Here is an 18,751-nt window from a genome sequence, read left to right as displayed (position 1 = left end):
ATTCATATGTCATATATTTGATTCTTTCTGCACAGATAGGGAGATTATCTCTGAAAGGAGGTATAAGAAAGTGACAGAAGTAACTGACTATGGGGAGGGGTTGAGGGTAGGTTAGTGGGGGAAATCACTTGCCACTGTAGGACCTTTTGTACTATTTGAATGTTTTACCATGTCTATGAATCACCTCTTAAAAATTGGAATCTCTTGTGTCAAAAATTGTTACAGTTTAGGTTACATATACCTTTATCACTGTGAGAGGACGGGAAAGAAATGAGAAAAGAGGTCTTCATACTGAATGAGTGAAAGTGAACAACTTTGAGTCAACACACTTACGGCAAGACCCTTGACAAGCAAAGAGAGAATATCAAAGCAAAGATCTGAGAGGCGCCATGGTGCAGAATCATTAAGTCTGTGACAAATTCTTATTTTCAAATTTGCATAGACCCATTATTCCTTATTTCTTTTACGTGCATACAGTTTAAAATGCCATTAGTAGACTTTGCTATTTAAGGAAGAAGTTTCTAGTGAAATCAGGATTCTTTTTTAAATGATATTTCAGCATAAATAAATCATCCAGATTATCTGTAAGAACAAAGAAGTAGTATCCATTGGTAGACCGTTTTCCTGGCAAACACTTACTACTGAACTTGCCTGTTTTCTATATATTACTGAAGAAAAGAACAAAACTGAGAAGGAGGAAGGGAAGAGGGGGGAGGTGAAAGAAGGTTGGAGGGAGACAAGAAGAAGGACGGAAAGAAAAGAGAGGAGAAAGAAAAAAGAAAATCTGATAACATGATCTCTGCAAGATTAAGAATCACAATTCACTCAAAAAAAAATTTGCCAAGTGCTTGTTACATGCTAGGTACTTAATGACACAAACACAAATCAGCAACAGCTACTATCCTCCAGGAGTTCATAACCTGGGAAAAACAGTCAGACACAAATCATGAAATATGAATTACACTACATGTAATAACAGTTATGGTTCGGTATGAGGGTTTGGACTAGAACAAGAGACATGTGATGTAGCTAAGGAGCTTAAGAAGGGCAGCCACATCTGAGCCATCCTAAAAATGTAACCGTTTGTAGTGAGATGAAGGAAGGGAAAGACATTTCAAACAAAGGAACAGCAGTATTAAAGAGCACACTGTATCCAGGAAATATGAATATAATTTTATATGTCTGGAGCATATGGTACACAGAAGAATAGAAAATAAAAATGAAAAGGGAAGTTAAGGTGGAAAGAGTAATGGGAAATTAAGCTAAAAGAGTGAATAGGGTCAGTTTTCTTAAACTGTAGAAGAATGTTTATTTTAAAAGTAAATTATATATTGATACATAATTATATAATATGTAAGTATATATTAAATATTTATCATATGTGAATAGTATATCACTAACTGTATAAATATTCACTAGGGTGACGGTGGTAGTATTTTAACATACAAAAACAAATTTATTCAGAACACAACTACACTAATTATTGGTGTATAAATTGATTGTTCTATTTACCAATTACCCTTATCTATTAATTATATCTGGTCCAGTGAGCTCTCCGCTTGGAAATAGTTTGTTATACTTACTAATATTTTGGTTTACATGAACTCAAAAGCAATACAGCTGTATTTATCATCAAATAATACCTATAATTCACAGTTGTCATTAATTCAGATTGATGACCTACCCCCCCCCCCCAGACAAACAAATTAGGAATGTTTAATCACACAACTAATACATGGGCACATTTACTTTATAAATCAGACATGCATGCACAGGCAGTTTCTGACTCCATTAGGGGATCCAAAGGGCCAAGCAAAGCTACATTTAGATAAATTACATCGATTCCTACTCTATGTGGCCACACCACATCCAATAAGCTGATGTATGACTGAGAAAATAAATTGAGAACTTAATCTAAACTTATAGTATGTGGTTTCTTCCCACAGATCCATGACCTGCATGAAACACTGCAAGTATTGATCACAGCAAATTTCTGTGTCAAATGTGCCATCTGTAATTATTCATACAGATTATAAGGGATTACTGTAGTTAAATATTAAAAATAGTCCCTACATGCTTATACAGGTGTATCTATAAAACTTAGAGATGTAATGATTCAAGTCATTTCTATTAATAATATTGGTATATGGAAACCTCGGATCACACTTAACAATTAACAAATGTAATTGTAGTACGAAACAGGATGTTTTGTCGTTATCTATAGGTTAATAAAACATAGTCCTGAGTTAATACTTAAAGTAAGAGAAGCTTGAGAGGTATAAAAAAAAGAGAATTTTGGCAGTGTACTGAAAATTAGATACAACTTCATAATTCCTTGGAAGATTCTATTTCTCCTTCTGCCACTGACTTTCAGAAAAATGACTAAGTCACTTAGCTCCTATATGTATCTGGTGGTAAAAAAAGGTAATATTTTTGAAGTGCTATTGAATATAAATGAGAATTAACACTAAACTATACTTTTGAATGTCTGTCTTTATTTATTTGCACAAATAGCATTCTATATTTATTAAGTACACCTTTCTCTTCAAACCTTATTAGAATCTCTTTCGCATTTCTGATGTGAAACATCTTGCCAAACACTGGCTTTTGCATACATTTTAAAAGAACAAAAGGACTGGATTAAAATCAAACTTATTTTATTTGAACAAGCAATAACAATAACAAGAAAAGTATAGTGTGCTATTTTATACTATACTTCCTTCTAGCCATTGTAATTCACAGGCTAACTCTAATATGTTGAAATCTTTTTATATTTATTCTCCTTCAGATAGCTTTGTCGAGAATATTGATCTATCAAACTAGACAACCACTTTGTTTCATGATTTTACCTCAAGGAATTATAAATGTCAATGACAATTCAAAAACGCCCCCACCAAAAAACCCCACAACTTCATAGTGAAATAAAAGTATGCCTAAAGGAAATGTAATAGTCCAGAAAAGTTTTTTTCCTAAACAGTTACTACCAGATTATGTATCACCTATAAATCAAGTGACACTGAAATTGCTGAATCATTATGGTCATATTTCTTACAATTACAGTTGTCCCCCCTTATCCATGGGGGATACATTCCAAGATCTCCAGTGTACGCCTGAAACCACAAATAGTACCAAACTCTATATACACTATGTTTTTCCTAAAGATACATACCCATGATAAAGTTTAATTTATAAAGTAAGCACAGTAAGAGATTAACAAAAATAACTAATAAAATAGAAAATTATAACAATATACTGTAATAAAGTTATGTGAATGTGTTCTCTCTCTAACCAATCTGGTAACTGAAAGAGCTAATGGGCAGGTAGTATATACAGCATGCACACATGAGACAAAATTCACATCCCAGGCCAGACAGAGCAGGACAGACAACAAGAGGTCTCATCACATTACTCAGAACCATGCACAATTTAAAACTTATGAAACATTATTTCTGGAATTTTCCATTTAATATTTTCTGACCCCGATTGACTGACAGTAGTCAACCATGAAAAGCAAAACCACAGATAAGGGGGAACTACTATATTTATCTTCAATTATCATGAAGTGCTTGGAGCCATTATCAACTCAATATTAGGATAAAAGAATAAAGGATAAAATGTAAAGAATGTTTAATCAAGACCCTAAACTCAAATATTCACATATGATAAAATATTTAATGTAAATTCACTTTGTCTATATGGCATTTATATATGGAAGAAAAACAAAGTTCTTCCACACATAAACATTTAAATTTTTTCAACTTAGTTATTTAAGATTTTAATATTTTTACTCATGTGGCATTTTTCTCAAAGAATGGTGCATTCTTCCTTAGAGGCCCATCTAGGTATTGATAATGAATAATTAAAATTCCTATAGTTTAAATAAAGCTGAGGATGGGCAATTATAATACCAATACCTAAAAGCATCAATCAGCTAAAAAAAAAAAAAAAATCACAAAATTCAGTCATGAGAGCCAAATTATAAGAAATAAAGCCTATTCTATGCTCCTAATTAACCTACTATATTATTTAACTATTTTGTCTCTGTAAAGACATACAAATTCATCAAATGTGAGCATCTCTCTACAGTTTTATATTCTACTCCCAAAGAGGTTGTGATTTTTCTCAGGGTAAAGTCACCAAAGAATCTGCAGGCTTTCTGAAATCTAATCCACTGCACTAAATATTTGACATAAGATAATTCTTTCTATTAGAAAAAACGAAAACAAGTATTCTGAGTTCTGTGAAAGTGTGTAATGTCATGTGCTTTTATATTATCAACTACCATTAGCTAAAAATCTATTTATTGACGAACCACTAACACAAAGGAGTTCTTCTAAATACGTTTTTAAATATCATTTACAACTTAACATTGCAAAATGGAGGTTATTATTGCCATTTTACAAGTAAAAAAAAAAAAAAACACTGAGGGTCAGAATGATTAAGTGACTTCTTAAAAATCATTAAGTTAGTAAGTGGTAGAATAGGAATCCAAACCCAAATCTGAAAACCCTGCTCATTTCATTTCATCAGACTGTTTCTTTTCTAAACATACCTGATCTCTTCCCCCTAAATCCTACTTTAGCCCTAAATACAAGCTGCCTTAAGGAGGCAGACATAAGAAACATGGACTAGTTCAGCACACAATAAAAGCATAAAAGAAGAAGAAATCAGAGATACAAAATAAGTGTCTAAGACTTATAGTAAAGTCAGCAAGAACTTAAGATAAATATCAATAATTGGACTTGAACTTCCTTTCAGAGCAATCCATACTTACATGCAATATGGGTAACAATTCAGAGATTACGAGAGATAAGGACTAAATATCCTGGTTCACACAAACTTGGTCACCAAACTTGGTATAAAGGACCAGTCAGTAAATAGTTTAGATTTTTATGGCTATATATGGCTTCTGCTGCATATTCCCCTTCAATTTGTTTTTTCTTCAGCCATTTAAAAATGTAAAAGCACACCCAGTTTGGAGGCCATTAAAAACAACAACAGGGCTGGCCCGGTGGCTCAGGCAGTTAGAGCTCCTAACTCCGAAAGCTGCCGGTTCAATTCCCACATGGGCCAGTAGGCTCTCAACCACAAGGTTGCCAGTTCAATTCCTCGAGTCGCGCAAGGGATGGTGGGCAGCGCCCCCTGCAACTAAGATTGAACACGGCACCTTGAGCTGAGCTGCCGCTGAGCTCCCAGATGGCTCAGTTGGTTGGAATGTGTCCTCTCAACCACAAGGTTGCCAGTTCGACTCCCGCAAGGGATGGTGGGCTGTGCCCCCTGCAACTAGTAAAGGCAACTGGACCTGGAGCTGAGCTGCGCCCTCCACAACTAAGACTGAAAGGACAACAACTTGACTTGGAAAAAAAGGCCTGGAAGTACACACTGTTCCCCAATAAAGTCCTGTTCCCCTTTCCCAATAAAATCTTTAAAAAACATAAAAAACAAGGGAGGGATGGATTTGCCCTACAGGCCATAGTTTGCCAACCACTGCTAAAGCCAAGCAAGTAAAAAAAACAGGGATCCAACCCTCTTTAGCAAGTGAGTTATTGTAAGGATCCCTGGTAAAAGGGTAACCAAAGTGAATTCATATTTTCTAATTCATATGAAAGTGATCCTTACTTGTATCCAACTATTGACTAATTCTGGTTGTATTTTTATCTATACTTTGAAAACTGAATTGAAAAGTACTCATCAGAAATACCTGCTTCCAAGAGAACACTGATCATCAACTTGTCATTACATGAACAAAAGGACAGACCACCTACAACTGGGACTTTTTGCACTCATAGCTATGAAATGTAATGCCCATGTATGAAAGATTACATATGTATACATATAATTACAGGAAAAATCCAACACTACAAAAATAAATGACATTACAGACAAGTTCAAAATAATCTCCCAGTACAGTAATTTAAAGTAATGTAAGTCTCATCACCTTATTCTTGCCATATTCGATCATTCCCAAGTTAGGTAAAAGGACGGGAGGGAGGAAATCTGACAGTACAACCAAAGTAAATGATTTTTAAATAATGGTCAAATATTTTTCTACCTAAAAATTTTCAGCCTTGAACATAGCAATACAGAGGTACTCCTGAGACATTAGAAACAGAAATGATTGAATGAATGAATGAATAAGGAATGGAGAGGAAAAAGAATTAGTTTTATATGAATTAGGAAACACTTCATATAGCTGCCTTCGGAATCCAGCAACCAAAGGCATCATCCATACAAAAGAGTATAAAATATTAATCTTACAATATTTATTAAATAAATAAGGAAGTTATCTATTCAGCAACTCTTCCCTCAAGCCATGTTTATTATGCCTTGTAAACGGGTAATAGATTTCAGAGTATCTAGTCATTCTCTGCCCCTCAATCTTTGTACAGGCAACCAAGAAAATGAAGAGATTGAGCCACAATAAATGAGGTTCACTGAGATTAGAATGTTTAGTTTGAAATAGTGGTAACAATCAGTAACCAGGTTAACATTCTTATTGATGTAAAAATGCCACCAACCTCAACTTGGGAACATTTAAAAACATTTAACAAGCACTATTTAAAGCTTTTGATTCTTAATTTTAAAAAAAATTACCGTATTACTCTCCACTTCCTAGAATCAGACTCTCTGGGTTCTTAAACTGGTTTTAGCATCTACCAACCATGTATGTGGTCTAGGGCAAATCACTTAACTTTTTAAGTAAAAGAATATATGTAAAGTATTCATACACAATGAGAACTTAAATGTTATTATTATTGAGCACAATAAAGCAGGCACAGAGACGTGATGCCTGGTGTGGCCCCTACTGATCTCTGTCTCCAGGTAGTCAAGGTCTTGAGAAATCTCCTCCCTGAGTGTGGGTGGGACCTGTGATTTGCTCTAACAGAACACAGGAAAGATGATGGGATATAACTTCTGTAATTCTGTTACAAAAAACTGCAACTTCATCTTGATAGCAGATTCTCTCTCTTGTTGCCTCTGATGAGGTAAATTACTATGTTGTGATTTGCCCTATGGAGAGATCCACTTGGAAAGGAACTAAGGGCAGCCTCCAACAGACTGAGCAAGAAACTGAGGCTCTCAGTCCAACAACCTGTAAGGAAGTGAATTCTGTCAACAACCATATGATCTTAGAACTGTATCTTTCCCCAGCTAAGCCTTGAGATGAAGCCCCAGACAGCCAACACCTTCTAGACATGTAAGAGCCCCCAAAACAGAGGTACCAGTTAAGCTGTGCGTGGACTCCTGATCCACAGAAACTGTGAGAAAATAAATGTGTGTTATTTTGTACCACTAAGTTGTGGTAATTTGTTGCACAGCAATAGATAACTAATACACCTGTTTAACAGGTTACATATATAGATAATTGGATGCATTTTGTTTTTTAATTAGTTCTAAGAAAACTAAAATAAATAATTAAACGAACGAATCACCAAACTTGCCTCCTTCTTAACACCACAATTTATCTAGTGCCTTTCATTATGCTTTGCAATTTTCTATCAATGGTCTATAATATTAACACTTGTAATATTAATGGTCTACATTTTTTTATTTAGGAACTATAAAAATTCTACTTGACTCTATTTGATCTTCAAAATCCTATAACTAGCTCCACAAATTTTATACATGTACTATTTTCCAAATACGGGAAGTTAATTTACTTTATCTGCTTGGTGGTGATTCTGACATTATATATGCATATATTAATGTGAATGAAGAAAGTGATTATGACTCCTAATAAGAAAGCATAATCTTACCCTATATTCCACATAGCTGACTTTTATTGAACCATTCTTTGTTGGAAGTAGGGAGTGGGCAAAGCTTGGACTGAAGAAAAAAAGGAATTTTTCTCTACAGGTTGGACCTCCAGCTGACCCTATAAATAAGAAATTTCTACAATCCAATCCTTCCCTTTTACCCCAAGTCTAAATACACAGATTTCTCTGTTTGTTATGGCAAGATAACTTAGAGGAACTTTTAAAGGAAACACCCCCCATCCAAATTACAGAGAGTACATCAGAATAGGAGGGATGGCAAATGTGTATTCTGCTGTTGTTGGATACAGTATTCTATAAATGTCAATTAGGTCAAGTTGATTGATAAAATGCTGTCCAGGTCAACAATATCCTTACTGGTGTTCTGCCTGCTTGATCTATTACTGAAAGAGGGGTGTTGAAGTCTCTAGCTAAAATAGTTGATTTATGTATTTCTCCTTGCCTTGCATATTTTGCCTTATGTATTTGATGCTCTGTTGGTAGGCACATACATGTTAAGAACTGATATGTCTTCTTGGAGAACTTACTCTTTATCAGTATGCAATGTGTTTTCTTTATCTTTGATAATTGTCTTTATTCTGAAGTCTGTTCAATGGCAAATGGGGAGAAAAGGAATCTGACAGAAAGAAGGTGTCCATTATGGGCCATGGCATAGTCTTCTGGACCCACACATACAATAAGCAAAGGGTGTTAGGAAAACAAGGATTGTTGCACTTTTTTGTGTGACATAGCAGTTACTTTTTTACAGGCACCATAGCAACATGATTTAAGAGTTTGGATTATGGAGCAAGAGTGTCTGGGTTTGAATTCCAGATCTACTATTTATAGTTATATAAATTTCAGCAAACTATTTAACTATGCTTCATTGTCTACATCTATAAAATGGGGATAATATGGGTACTTACATCATAGGCCTGTTGTAGAGGCTGAGTTAATAATATATAAAGTGCTTAGAACATGGCTCAATACATAGTAATACATATTTACAGCTACAATTGTTTTGTTTTCTTGCTACTCCGGGTGATGATGTTGTTGTTGTCAGAATCATCAAGATGCCAGGTGTAAAAGCAGAAGCTAATATCTTGGCTTAAATAATTTCCCACTGCAATTCAATACCCAGTCAATGAACTATCACATAAAACATTAAGAAACCAAAAAATTATGACTTGTAGCTCTCTAGTGAATAGTAGTATAGGCCATTCATTGTGTCTGTACACTGGTGGACCTGGCTTTACAAAATATTCGCAAGACTGTATATGAGTAATGGCAAAGTAGATTGTCATATTTTAAGTTCACATTCATTAAGTTTGTTATTTTAAAAAAACGATTAGATTTTTATATATTGAGTGTTTAAGTGGCGTTACACTTTTTAGTGCACATGAAAAGGGAGGTTACAACATTATATCCGTGAGTGTGTGTGTGTGTGTGTGTGTGTGTGTGTGTGTGTGTGTCTATCTCTGGGAATGCATAGAAAAATTAAGATAACAATAAATGATAATGAAAACAGAGATATATTCTCAATATGCTGTTTTCCTACTAATGTGTCGCCCCCATAAAAGCTACTAATGACAATAATATGGGAAAATATGTGTGATCCTATGCTTCTGTACCGCATAACCAATTGCTACAGCCATAAAAGAAGTGCAGTTTATTTTATCAGGTGCAAATTCATCGAAAACGTGAATTTTCTTTCCATGTGAGAATGTTGCTGGCCCTGCAAGTAAGAGTGTGTAAATGCTATTCCCACACTTCTTCTCCATGACAACTGTGGGTCATCTAAAATGAGAGGAGGAATTTTTACTTTGTGCAGCACATTTTCTGGCAATCATGTCTAGGTGGATGATTCCCAAAGGTATCTTTCTCATCCTGGCTTTTTCCCTGAGCGCTAGACTCACTTTCCAATTTTCTACCAGATGGGTTCAGCTAGCACATCAATCTCAATATATCTAAGTATTATCCTGATCTCTTTTTCCTAATAGATTTACTGTATCAGTTAATGAAGCACAGATTATGTGATAGTTAAAAACTTCCAATTCTGCCTTCTTAGACTAAACAAAAAACAAAACAAACCATATTAAAGGCAAGCTTTCCTTCGTGCAATAAAAACAAGTTACTTGGCAGTCAGATATAAGCCAAGTATCAGTACTGACATTGGAATTAGGAGAAAAGTGAGCAATTACTATGAGCCTAAATTGTTAAGAGGCAAAATCTTTTTCGAGGAGCAACATTCCTATGATGTAGAACAAGATTTTACTGTAATCAAAGCATACTCCAAAGTCACCAAGAGTAGCAGCTACTCTTGGTGATCTTGTACATGAAACTTTCAATTGAGATTTTTGAATTACTGACTTCTCTCTAGATTCTACTCAGAGAGGCAATACAGTTCATCAGAGCTCAGGCTTTCGAGTCACACTGCCAGGATTCAAAGTAGGTGCCAACACTCATGAAAGGTGTGACCTTGTGAAAAATTAAAAATTAAATTACTTAATAACCCTTTCGTTCCTCATCTGTAACATGGTTATAAAAACAGTACCAGCATCTCATAAGGAAGTTGTGAAGTCAATGAGATAATCTATGCCAAGTCCTTGGCACAGTACCTGGCATATGATAAACTCTCAATAAATGATAGCTATTATTACTAACTTATAAACTGTCAATCTTTGGTTCCCATACAAATAATTGAGTAAGACTCTGCTGAAAGACTGCCTTATCCATGATCTTCCTTGACTCCCCAATAAGGAAATAAAATGATTTACAAATTCATTTTCTGTCAACTTTCTAATCCCTGACTACTTTGTGTCTTGCTGAATGGTACTACTATTACAAATGGGAGAGATGAAATTTCATTGATTGTTGTGAAACTGTTAACAGCTAGCACTGTCTTCTATAGAACATAAAAAGACCAAAAACAATATTATAGTGAAGGAAAAAGTTATGGAACTAAATAAAAGGAAAAAAACCTGAGTTCCAAAGAAAGAGTGAAGGGCAGTGGGGACAGGGGAGTGGGAGCACCATAGATGTCCTCCCTAAGGCCTTAAGGGTATGTAATAGTGCCAACTACATTCTTCCTTCACAGAATGTTCCTCAGCTTCCACAACACAGCTCTCTCCCTTTCTCCTCCCCGCCTACTCTGAAGGTTCTATGTACAACAATACACCTCCACTTTCCACGTCTTAAATTTGCTTCTCAAAAAGAAATTAACTTTGTGCTCTTTTTTCTCTACGTTTCTTCCCTTAAGGTCAATTACCACTTCTAGAATAATAACTCAACTCTTCATCTTCTCAGATCTTCAACCTCTATCTTGAGATACAGCAAGCACTAAATACATGATTACCTTCACATGTATTGGAGGAAGTAGAAGACACAAGATAACTTTTAAACTAAAAAACTTCGAACACAAATAAAGAGATTATCTGTAACACTATGTTCACTTGCTCCCTAAAAACACAAGACTTTGTTTTTCCAAACACTTGATGCCTTCTGACACATACCAATCACATTTTTTAATAAACTAGAAGTAGTAATGATAATAATTCTCTGGATTCCAGATCCAGTTATATTACTTAAGGATGAATTTTTGTTCCTTCATTTTAATGTTACAGTTTAGACTAACACAGTCTCTCAATTATTATAATGCTTTTGTTATAGTCCATATGATAAAAAAATTTAATATATACTAATTTAAATCACATAGTTTGTATTTAATGAATCAAGATTATCAAAACACTGCAGATAATTATAAATGAAATATAAGTACATAAATGTCATAGTTTTTATTAAAATTCATATGCAAAATAAGATTTCCCACTATGGAGAAATTCTCTATGTTAAATATGGAGATATCATTGGTATAAAAAGTATCTTACTAAGATATTTAAATTTTTGCAAAAAAAAAATCATTAAGTGTTTTTTAAAAGCTGGACAAAACTCTGCAACTAAAAACAAAGTACAATATTTCATCACTCTTCCTTCAGCTTTTTAGAACCTACCGGAGAGATTCAGCCATTCGCCTCAAGTCTTCATTTTGCTGTTTTAAGCGTTCAAGCTTTGCCAGGATCTTGGACAGTTCTCGGCTAGAGTGATCAGGGTGATCATTATCTCGTACCAAATGACCACCTATATAAAACAGCAAGGTTCCCCAGGCAAAAAGAATGAGCATAATCCAACGCCAGGAACCAGTCCATGGCCGCATTTTCAGATTTTCAACTCACTCCCCTGGCGTCCCGGAGCTCAAAGAATTGAAAACATCTTAACTCTATTTCCTGTTAGTGCAAAGGTAGTAGTAGCCTTCTGTTGTTTCAACGCATGATGCTTCGGACAGATTACTGTCTCTTGTAGTCCTGTAGTGAATCTTTCAAAGAGATCCTCCTGGTGGTATAAGTAGGAAGCTCTATTGTCCTGTGCTTCATGGACTCTACATGCTGTGGAAAGAGTAAGAAATGTATTTAAATTATGTAGGATATGTAAAATAGCACGTGCTCAGATTCTCGGAGTTAAAGGAACACATTGGTGTTGACTGACCAACAGGCTGGCAAATGACCTAACTGCCTAATAACAAGTCAAATCTAAAAGCTTCAAGTCCGCATATTAAATTAACCATGTATACCAGGGCCCTACCTGATAAATGAATTAGCTCTAAGCCTGAAAGAAGCACCATCATCACCTTTCTTTCTTACTTACATCATTGTGTGTGTAACAGCTCATATATGGAGATTAAAAGATTGTATCTTTGAATAATCAATCAAAACCAAACAAAATATATTCAGCTACATATTTTGACCTAATGTTTCCATCATCTCAAACAGAAACGTTTTTATAAGTGAATTCATTCCTACAAGATCTCAATTCCTTTCCCCTCCATTTCACTGCTTGGCTGCCATTATGCCACTTAACTTTTCAGGTGATAGGCAAATTAGCACTTTGGGATAAATTCTAAAAATGACATGCCTATAGCCAAGCAAAGGTTATCACAGCCATTAAGCAGTTGATAAGCACTCCAAACTTCAAACAAGCAAAGGTTCATATGGATTAGGATTATTCCTTCCTCATACTTATTAAAAAAATACCAACAATTGCAACAGAAGTCTAATACCAGTTAAATCTTAGTTACTGTGCGTCTTAAACTACAAATCTACATGCTTTCTCAGGCTTGGTTATGAGTTTCATTTGTCACTTCTCTATCATTAGGCTTAGAATTCCCTTTAAAAACATAACAATTTTCTCCCCAAAGAGAAAATTCACAAGAAAAGATACACTATTAATACCATTTAACAATTCCAGGGCTATATAAGAAAAGTCTTATCTCCAAGCACAGAGTTCATTGTAAAAGAGAAGAGAGAAAAGAAATAGTTTCTATAGACAAGACTGAATGTGATGGGGACTTGACCACTAATCAGTCATTAAAGACCAGGTAGAAAAGTTGGAAAAGAGGCTTGAAATACTAGCCTCTTTTTCTACTTTTGAACCTCAAATCTCAATTGTTTATAAAAGACTAAGTATTAAAAGAGAAGGATATCTCTTCAAATAAAGTCCTAGAAACACTCTATTTCCTTCCCATTTATTCCTACAATATTTTCCTCACTGTTACTGATTCACACTAGCTAAAACACAGAATGAAAAAAATTGTACTCACTGAGAATTGTTTGAAAACTAAGTAAAAAAGCAATAATCTAAATTAAAACTTGGTGTTTTGTGTGTTGTTTCAATAACTATTCTTCTGTCTATCGAGAACACTCTTTTTATTGACCACTGTTCATTCTGTCTCTCAAAATCCTTTCTAAAACCTTGCTCCTCTAATCTCAGGTACCCCCATTTATTCACTAAAATATAAGAACAATTAGTCTATTCAATGTCTCAGGTAAAAGATCCAGTTAATGTGAGGTCTACTTTTCATGTTATAGAAAAAATGCAGACACTCAGGGCTTCATGGTTAAAACAAATTTAAGAAATGAATCCACTCTAATGGTCTAAAGAATGGATTTAATTAAATAAGTCAACGAAAGAAGTATTAACATTGGAATTAATAATACTGTTTGTGATAACATATCCAACACTGTAAAGTGATATCATACCATATGCTGAAAATATACCCTAGTTAATTCCAAGCTATATCAATAAGATAGTTAAAAAAATTTTCTGTTCCTTCGTAGCAAAATAACTTAGAAAGACAACTGTGACGAAAGAAAGGTAAAGAGTTTTCTAAACAAGAAGAATTTAAATAATAATAGAAAGATGTGCTGTAACATTTTACTTAGAACTACAACAAAAATTATAAATATTCAAAGCCAGAAAAAGTACAATATAAATTGAATAGAAATATAAATTCTGCTATACAAAGTACTTTTAGGTTTTTATAAATCACCATCAAAATCACCAAGATATTAAGTTACTACATTACAGCACTACTGATAGTACATGATTCATAAAAAAGCAAGAAGTTATTGTAGGAGCAACATGGTCATGTTTTTAATTAATAGTATCATTTTAACTCTGTTTTTGGAGAATATTTCCCCCAAATTTTATTGTTCTAAGTAGTATTTAAAAATGGGATTGGCAAAAAACAAGCCAAGCTAAAAACCAAGGAGTTTTCTATATAATTTTCCTTTACATGATTTAAAAGAGCAGTTATATTTTTTCCCTATCCATAATAAATGCCTATTTACTTACATATTTATTGTTTGAACTATGCCTATAAAAATTTAAATTCCATGATTTTTGTCCATTTAGTTTATAGATGTATCCCAAGTATTTAGAGCAGTGCTTAGCACTTGGCACTAATAAATATTTTTAAGTAAATGAAGAGGTGCATTAGTAAGTAAAGGATATCATACATGATATATGCTAGTATGACATCTAACACAGAATCTGAGCACACCAGCTTCAACTGCATTTTATGCCCCACTTAAGAAAGCAAATCTGAATGTAGAAAGTGACACAGTGCTATTTTATAGGGAAAACAGTTCAAAAATAAAATCATTCATAAGCTTTGGGATTTATTATTGTCAATATATATCTTTCAAGACACCCCTTAAAAGATGAAAATAAACTGGCCTAAAAGGCCACGAAATTAGCAGTCTTATGGTCACCTTTTAACCATGAGAAAATACTTTCTCTTTACTTTGTCTTTTTTTCCTCATCTAGAAGGTTGACTTTGCAAAGACAATGGGAAAACTGAAGAAAGTGTGCATAAAGTCTTTGATATGAAAGCCACTCAATTTGTTTGTGAAAGAATTTATTAGTGAAAATATTTCAACATTTAATGTAGTTAATTAACCACATGAGCTTAATTTCTGACTACAATTTAAATAGCAATGTTTGTTGAGATTTCCTCTCAGAGTGGGTTGTTTTCAAGTATTTATGAATTCATTCCTGTTTAAGATTCAGATACTATCCTTTATCTACAGAATATGAAATGGATTGAAATGTGCCAGGCATCCTTTTACAAACTTATTTAATTGGTGATACCACTTTTTTTTAAGGTAGTACATACTTAAATTATTCATTTCTTTTGGTATTTACAAAGACACTCTTAATGTCTCTATTTCTGCTTAATGTCTCTATAAAAAAATATGTAATTTTTCAAAGTAATTCCTTAAATCTGGAAGCTAGAGTACATCATCACTAAGATCAGGAACTTTAATGAAGTTACTGTGAGGCTTAAATGAGGTTAATATATACAAAGCATTTACTATAATATTTTACATATAACAGGTTCTCAATAAAAGTAATTCTATCTTAATGCTGACAAGATATAGATTTAAAAACATAGGTGCTAGAATCGGCAAAATCTACACCAGAGTCTTGGTTCTGCTATATAATAGCTCGATAACCTCACTGAACTTCAGTTTCTTTATCTGTAAAATGGATATAGTACACACTACCTCTCTCCCACAGAATATTAGGAGAGGCTTTCCAAAGAAAGCCAAGGAAAGCACTTTGCACACAAACAGCAAATTGTTATTATGCCATATATGTTAACACTGTTACATTATTTTATAGACCCAATTATAACGTATATAATTTATATAACATGTAGTGTTGTAGGAAGTTTCCAAAATGACTGCCAATGATCCCTGTGTCCTCCATTATTCATGCCCTTATGTAATCTCTTCCTCCTGAGTGTGGGCTGGATCTAGTTACCTGCTTCTTAAGGAATACAGTGATAGGATTTCACTTCTGAGATAAGGTTACAAAATAATTAGACTGAAACTTCAGTTTTGCTCACATTCTCTCAACTTATTCACTCTGACAATATAAGCTACCATACTGAGAATTCTAAACCCAGTGAAAAATCTTTCAAAAATAGACCTTTCCAGGAAAAAAAAAGCTGAAAAATACTGTGCCAGCATTTAAAAAAAATGTACAGCATGGTTTTTACCAACATTTATAATGCAAAGCATCTAGAACAAATCGACCATGTATTTTACCTAATTCTACACAATACCATGCTTCATTCACTCATTCATTCAGAAATAGTTCTAAATCCTTATTTCATAAATGACACTGTCGTAGACACTGGGAGTTATAGCAGTGAACAAGATAGACAAAAATTTCTGCCCTCAAGGGGTAGTATTCTAGTGGATTGCAAAGAGAAGTAATGCCACCAAAAAAACCCCTAAAAAGCCTCTTCTTGCAGCATCTAACATACTGAGTAATACAGTAGAAATTAAATTAAAGATAGGAATAGTTTAATCATCCCATTAGAAACAATAAAAAAATGCAGTACCATTTATAACACTATTAAATTGATTGTTCTTATATTTAACAAATAACAAAATGACTAATAGCTACTTCCTTTAGCATCTGTCTATATGAAAATGATATTTTCAAGAGTCACATTCAAGTAGCTTCACTTTAATGCTAAGCTCAAAAGATCAGTATGTGACAAGGTGCTGTAAGACAAGATTACTAAGAGTCTAGTCTGTTCTGCTAGTATGAATCACGTTCTAAGAGGGTGTTGTATTCTAAACTCAAAAATAATTCAGCAGTAATATAACTAATATAGATAAGTATTCCCTATGTAAAGGAATATGGCATTATATATCAAATATTTATTATATATAAACACGCCCTTTGATGAGAAACTCCACTAGCAGGAATTTATACTAAGATACATTTTAACACATGAACAAAATGAATTTACATAACAACACTGTTTGCAATAGCTCCAAATGGAAAAAGCATAATTTCCATCAATAGAAATATGGTAGAATAAGTTATAAATTACTTTTCAAAACAAATTATTTTTTTTACTCTGACGCCAAAGGGGAGGAAAATGTGACCCATAACCAAGAAGAAAATCATTCGATTTAAAACAGACCCAGACGACAAAGATGATGATGATGATAGCAGCCAAGGACACTAAAACAACTACTAAAAATACATGCAAAGATTTAAATTTAAAAATATGTTGAAAAAATAAATAAAACCTGTAACAAAATATGCAACTGCTATAACAAAAATAATCTGAAAAATGTTTCAGTTCTCTGGAAAGGACTAAGGGCAGATACTGCAGAGGAAAACTTAGGTGAACTTGAAGACAGAGGGATAGAAAATATCCTCATCACAAGAAAACAAATTTGTAACTATGTATAGTGAAAGATGTTAAGTAGACTTATTGTGGTGGTTATTTCACACTATATACACATATCAAGTCATGTGCACCTGAAACTAATATAATGTAATACTCTCATATCCATACCGAGACTTGTACAAAAATGTTCACAGCCATTTTGTTTATAAGAGTCAAAAATGTGAAAAAATCCAAGTATCTACCAACAGGTGATTCGATAAACAAACTGTGACTCATTCATAGAATGGAATATTATTTAGCAGTATAAAGGAAGAAACTACTGATATACACAACAACATGCATGAATCTTAAAAATGTGCCTGGCAAAACATGCCAAGAAAAATACAACAACATGTATATGAAGTTCTAGAACATAGAAACTAATATATAGTGATTAAAATCAGACCAGTGCTTGCTAGGGAGCAAGCAGATGACTAATTAAAAAGAGGAATGACGGTTACATGAAGATATAGATTTGAGAAAAATCATCTAACTGTACACTTAATATGGGTACATTTCATTGGTATAAATTATACTTCAATAAAGTTGAAAAATTTTTAAGAAAAAATGTAAACTATCTCCGTTGTGTGAATGCAACTGGAAAGGTCAACAATTGAAGGCTGCTAATTCATTAAATGGTTAAATTATGTGCCTACATTTTGAGTTTCAATGAGATAGACTTTTTTTCAACAAAATCATTATTGTACATTCTTACTTTTAATGAAAATGAATTTCAAAATTATTCTATAAATATAATCAACTTCAATCCAAATGTTAATGTGAAAGTTACATTTTCCACACATTTCACAGAAGAATCAACTCAAATAACTAGTAAAATAGTTAACAAACCACAGAGAAACCTGCTTAATTCTCTTAGCAGCCTAACCTTTTCTCAGAGCAAAAGAAATGATCATAATATTCAATGATTCCCTGATTTATAATATATAGTATAGTTTAGAGAGTTATTTTTAGAAGAACTTATTTTCTTAACTACTGCAAAGAGTAAAAAGGAAATTATTATTACAGTGTGCTTCTTGTAATCACTGCAATGCAATGGAATGAACTGAAAAATTCAACAGAAAAATAAAATCATTTATTCAACAAATTTAATAAATGACTACGATAATACAGCAGAGGTTAAGCAGACTGTTATATTCCAAAGCCATCAGCTTGATAAATGGAAATATAATATAACTTTTAGAGAAAAGCTACATATCAATTATATAAACTACAAATAAACAGCCCTGTATACATATATAATTCAGTTCAATTCTAGAGTAATATACATCTAAGACTATATCTTTAAATAGCTTCTCATATGAAATCATTCATTTTCAAATTAAGTATCATTACAGAATTTATTTAAAATCTTTCTTACTGTCCAGCCTCCATATATGAGAAAATG

The 18,751-nt window shown here is 33.4% G+C and overlaps 1 protein-coding gene across 4 annotated transcripts in view; it reads right to left on the bottom strand.

Annotated features, from left to right (window-relative positions):
- The window catches only part of FUT8 (fucosyltransferase 8), a 211,913-nt gene that overhangs the window by 106,817 nt on the left and 86,345 nt on the right, over positions 1-18,751 (bottom strand). For all 4 annotated transcript variants that reach the window (XM_019733553.3, XM_019733552.3, XM_074327355.2 and 1 more), the window contains one exon: positions 11,765-12,196. In XM_019733553.3, coding sequence (XP_019589112.1) covers positions 11,765-11,967 — 203 coding nt within the window. In that variant the 5' untranslated portion in view covers positions 11,968-12,196. The remainder of the gene's footprint in view (positions 1-11,764; positions 12,197-18,751) is intronic.

The sequence above is a fragment of the Rhinolophus sinicus genome, chromosome 3 (assembly GCF_057876585.1).
Source record: "Rhinolophus sinicus isolate RSI-liver-muscle chromosome 3, RSI-T2T, whole genome shotgun sequence".
Taxonomy (NCBI): Eukaryota; Metazoa; Chordata; class Mammalia; order Chiroptera; family Rhinolophidae; genus Rhinolophus; species Rhinolophus sinicus.
This window is presented reverse-complemented; position numbering and strand designations above follow the sequence as displayed.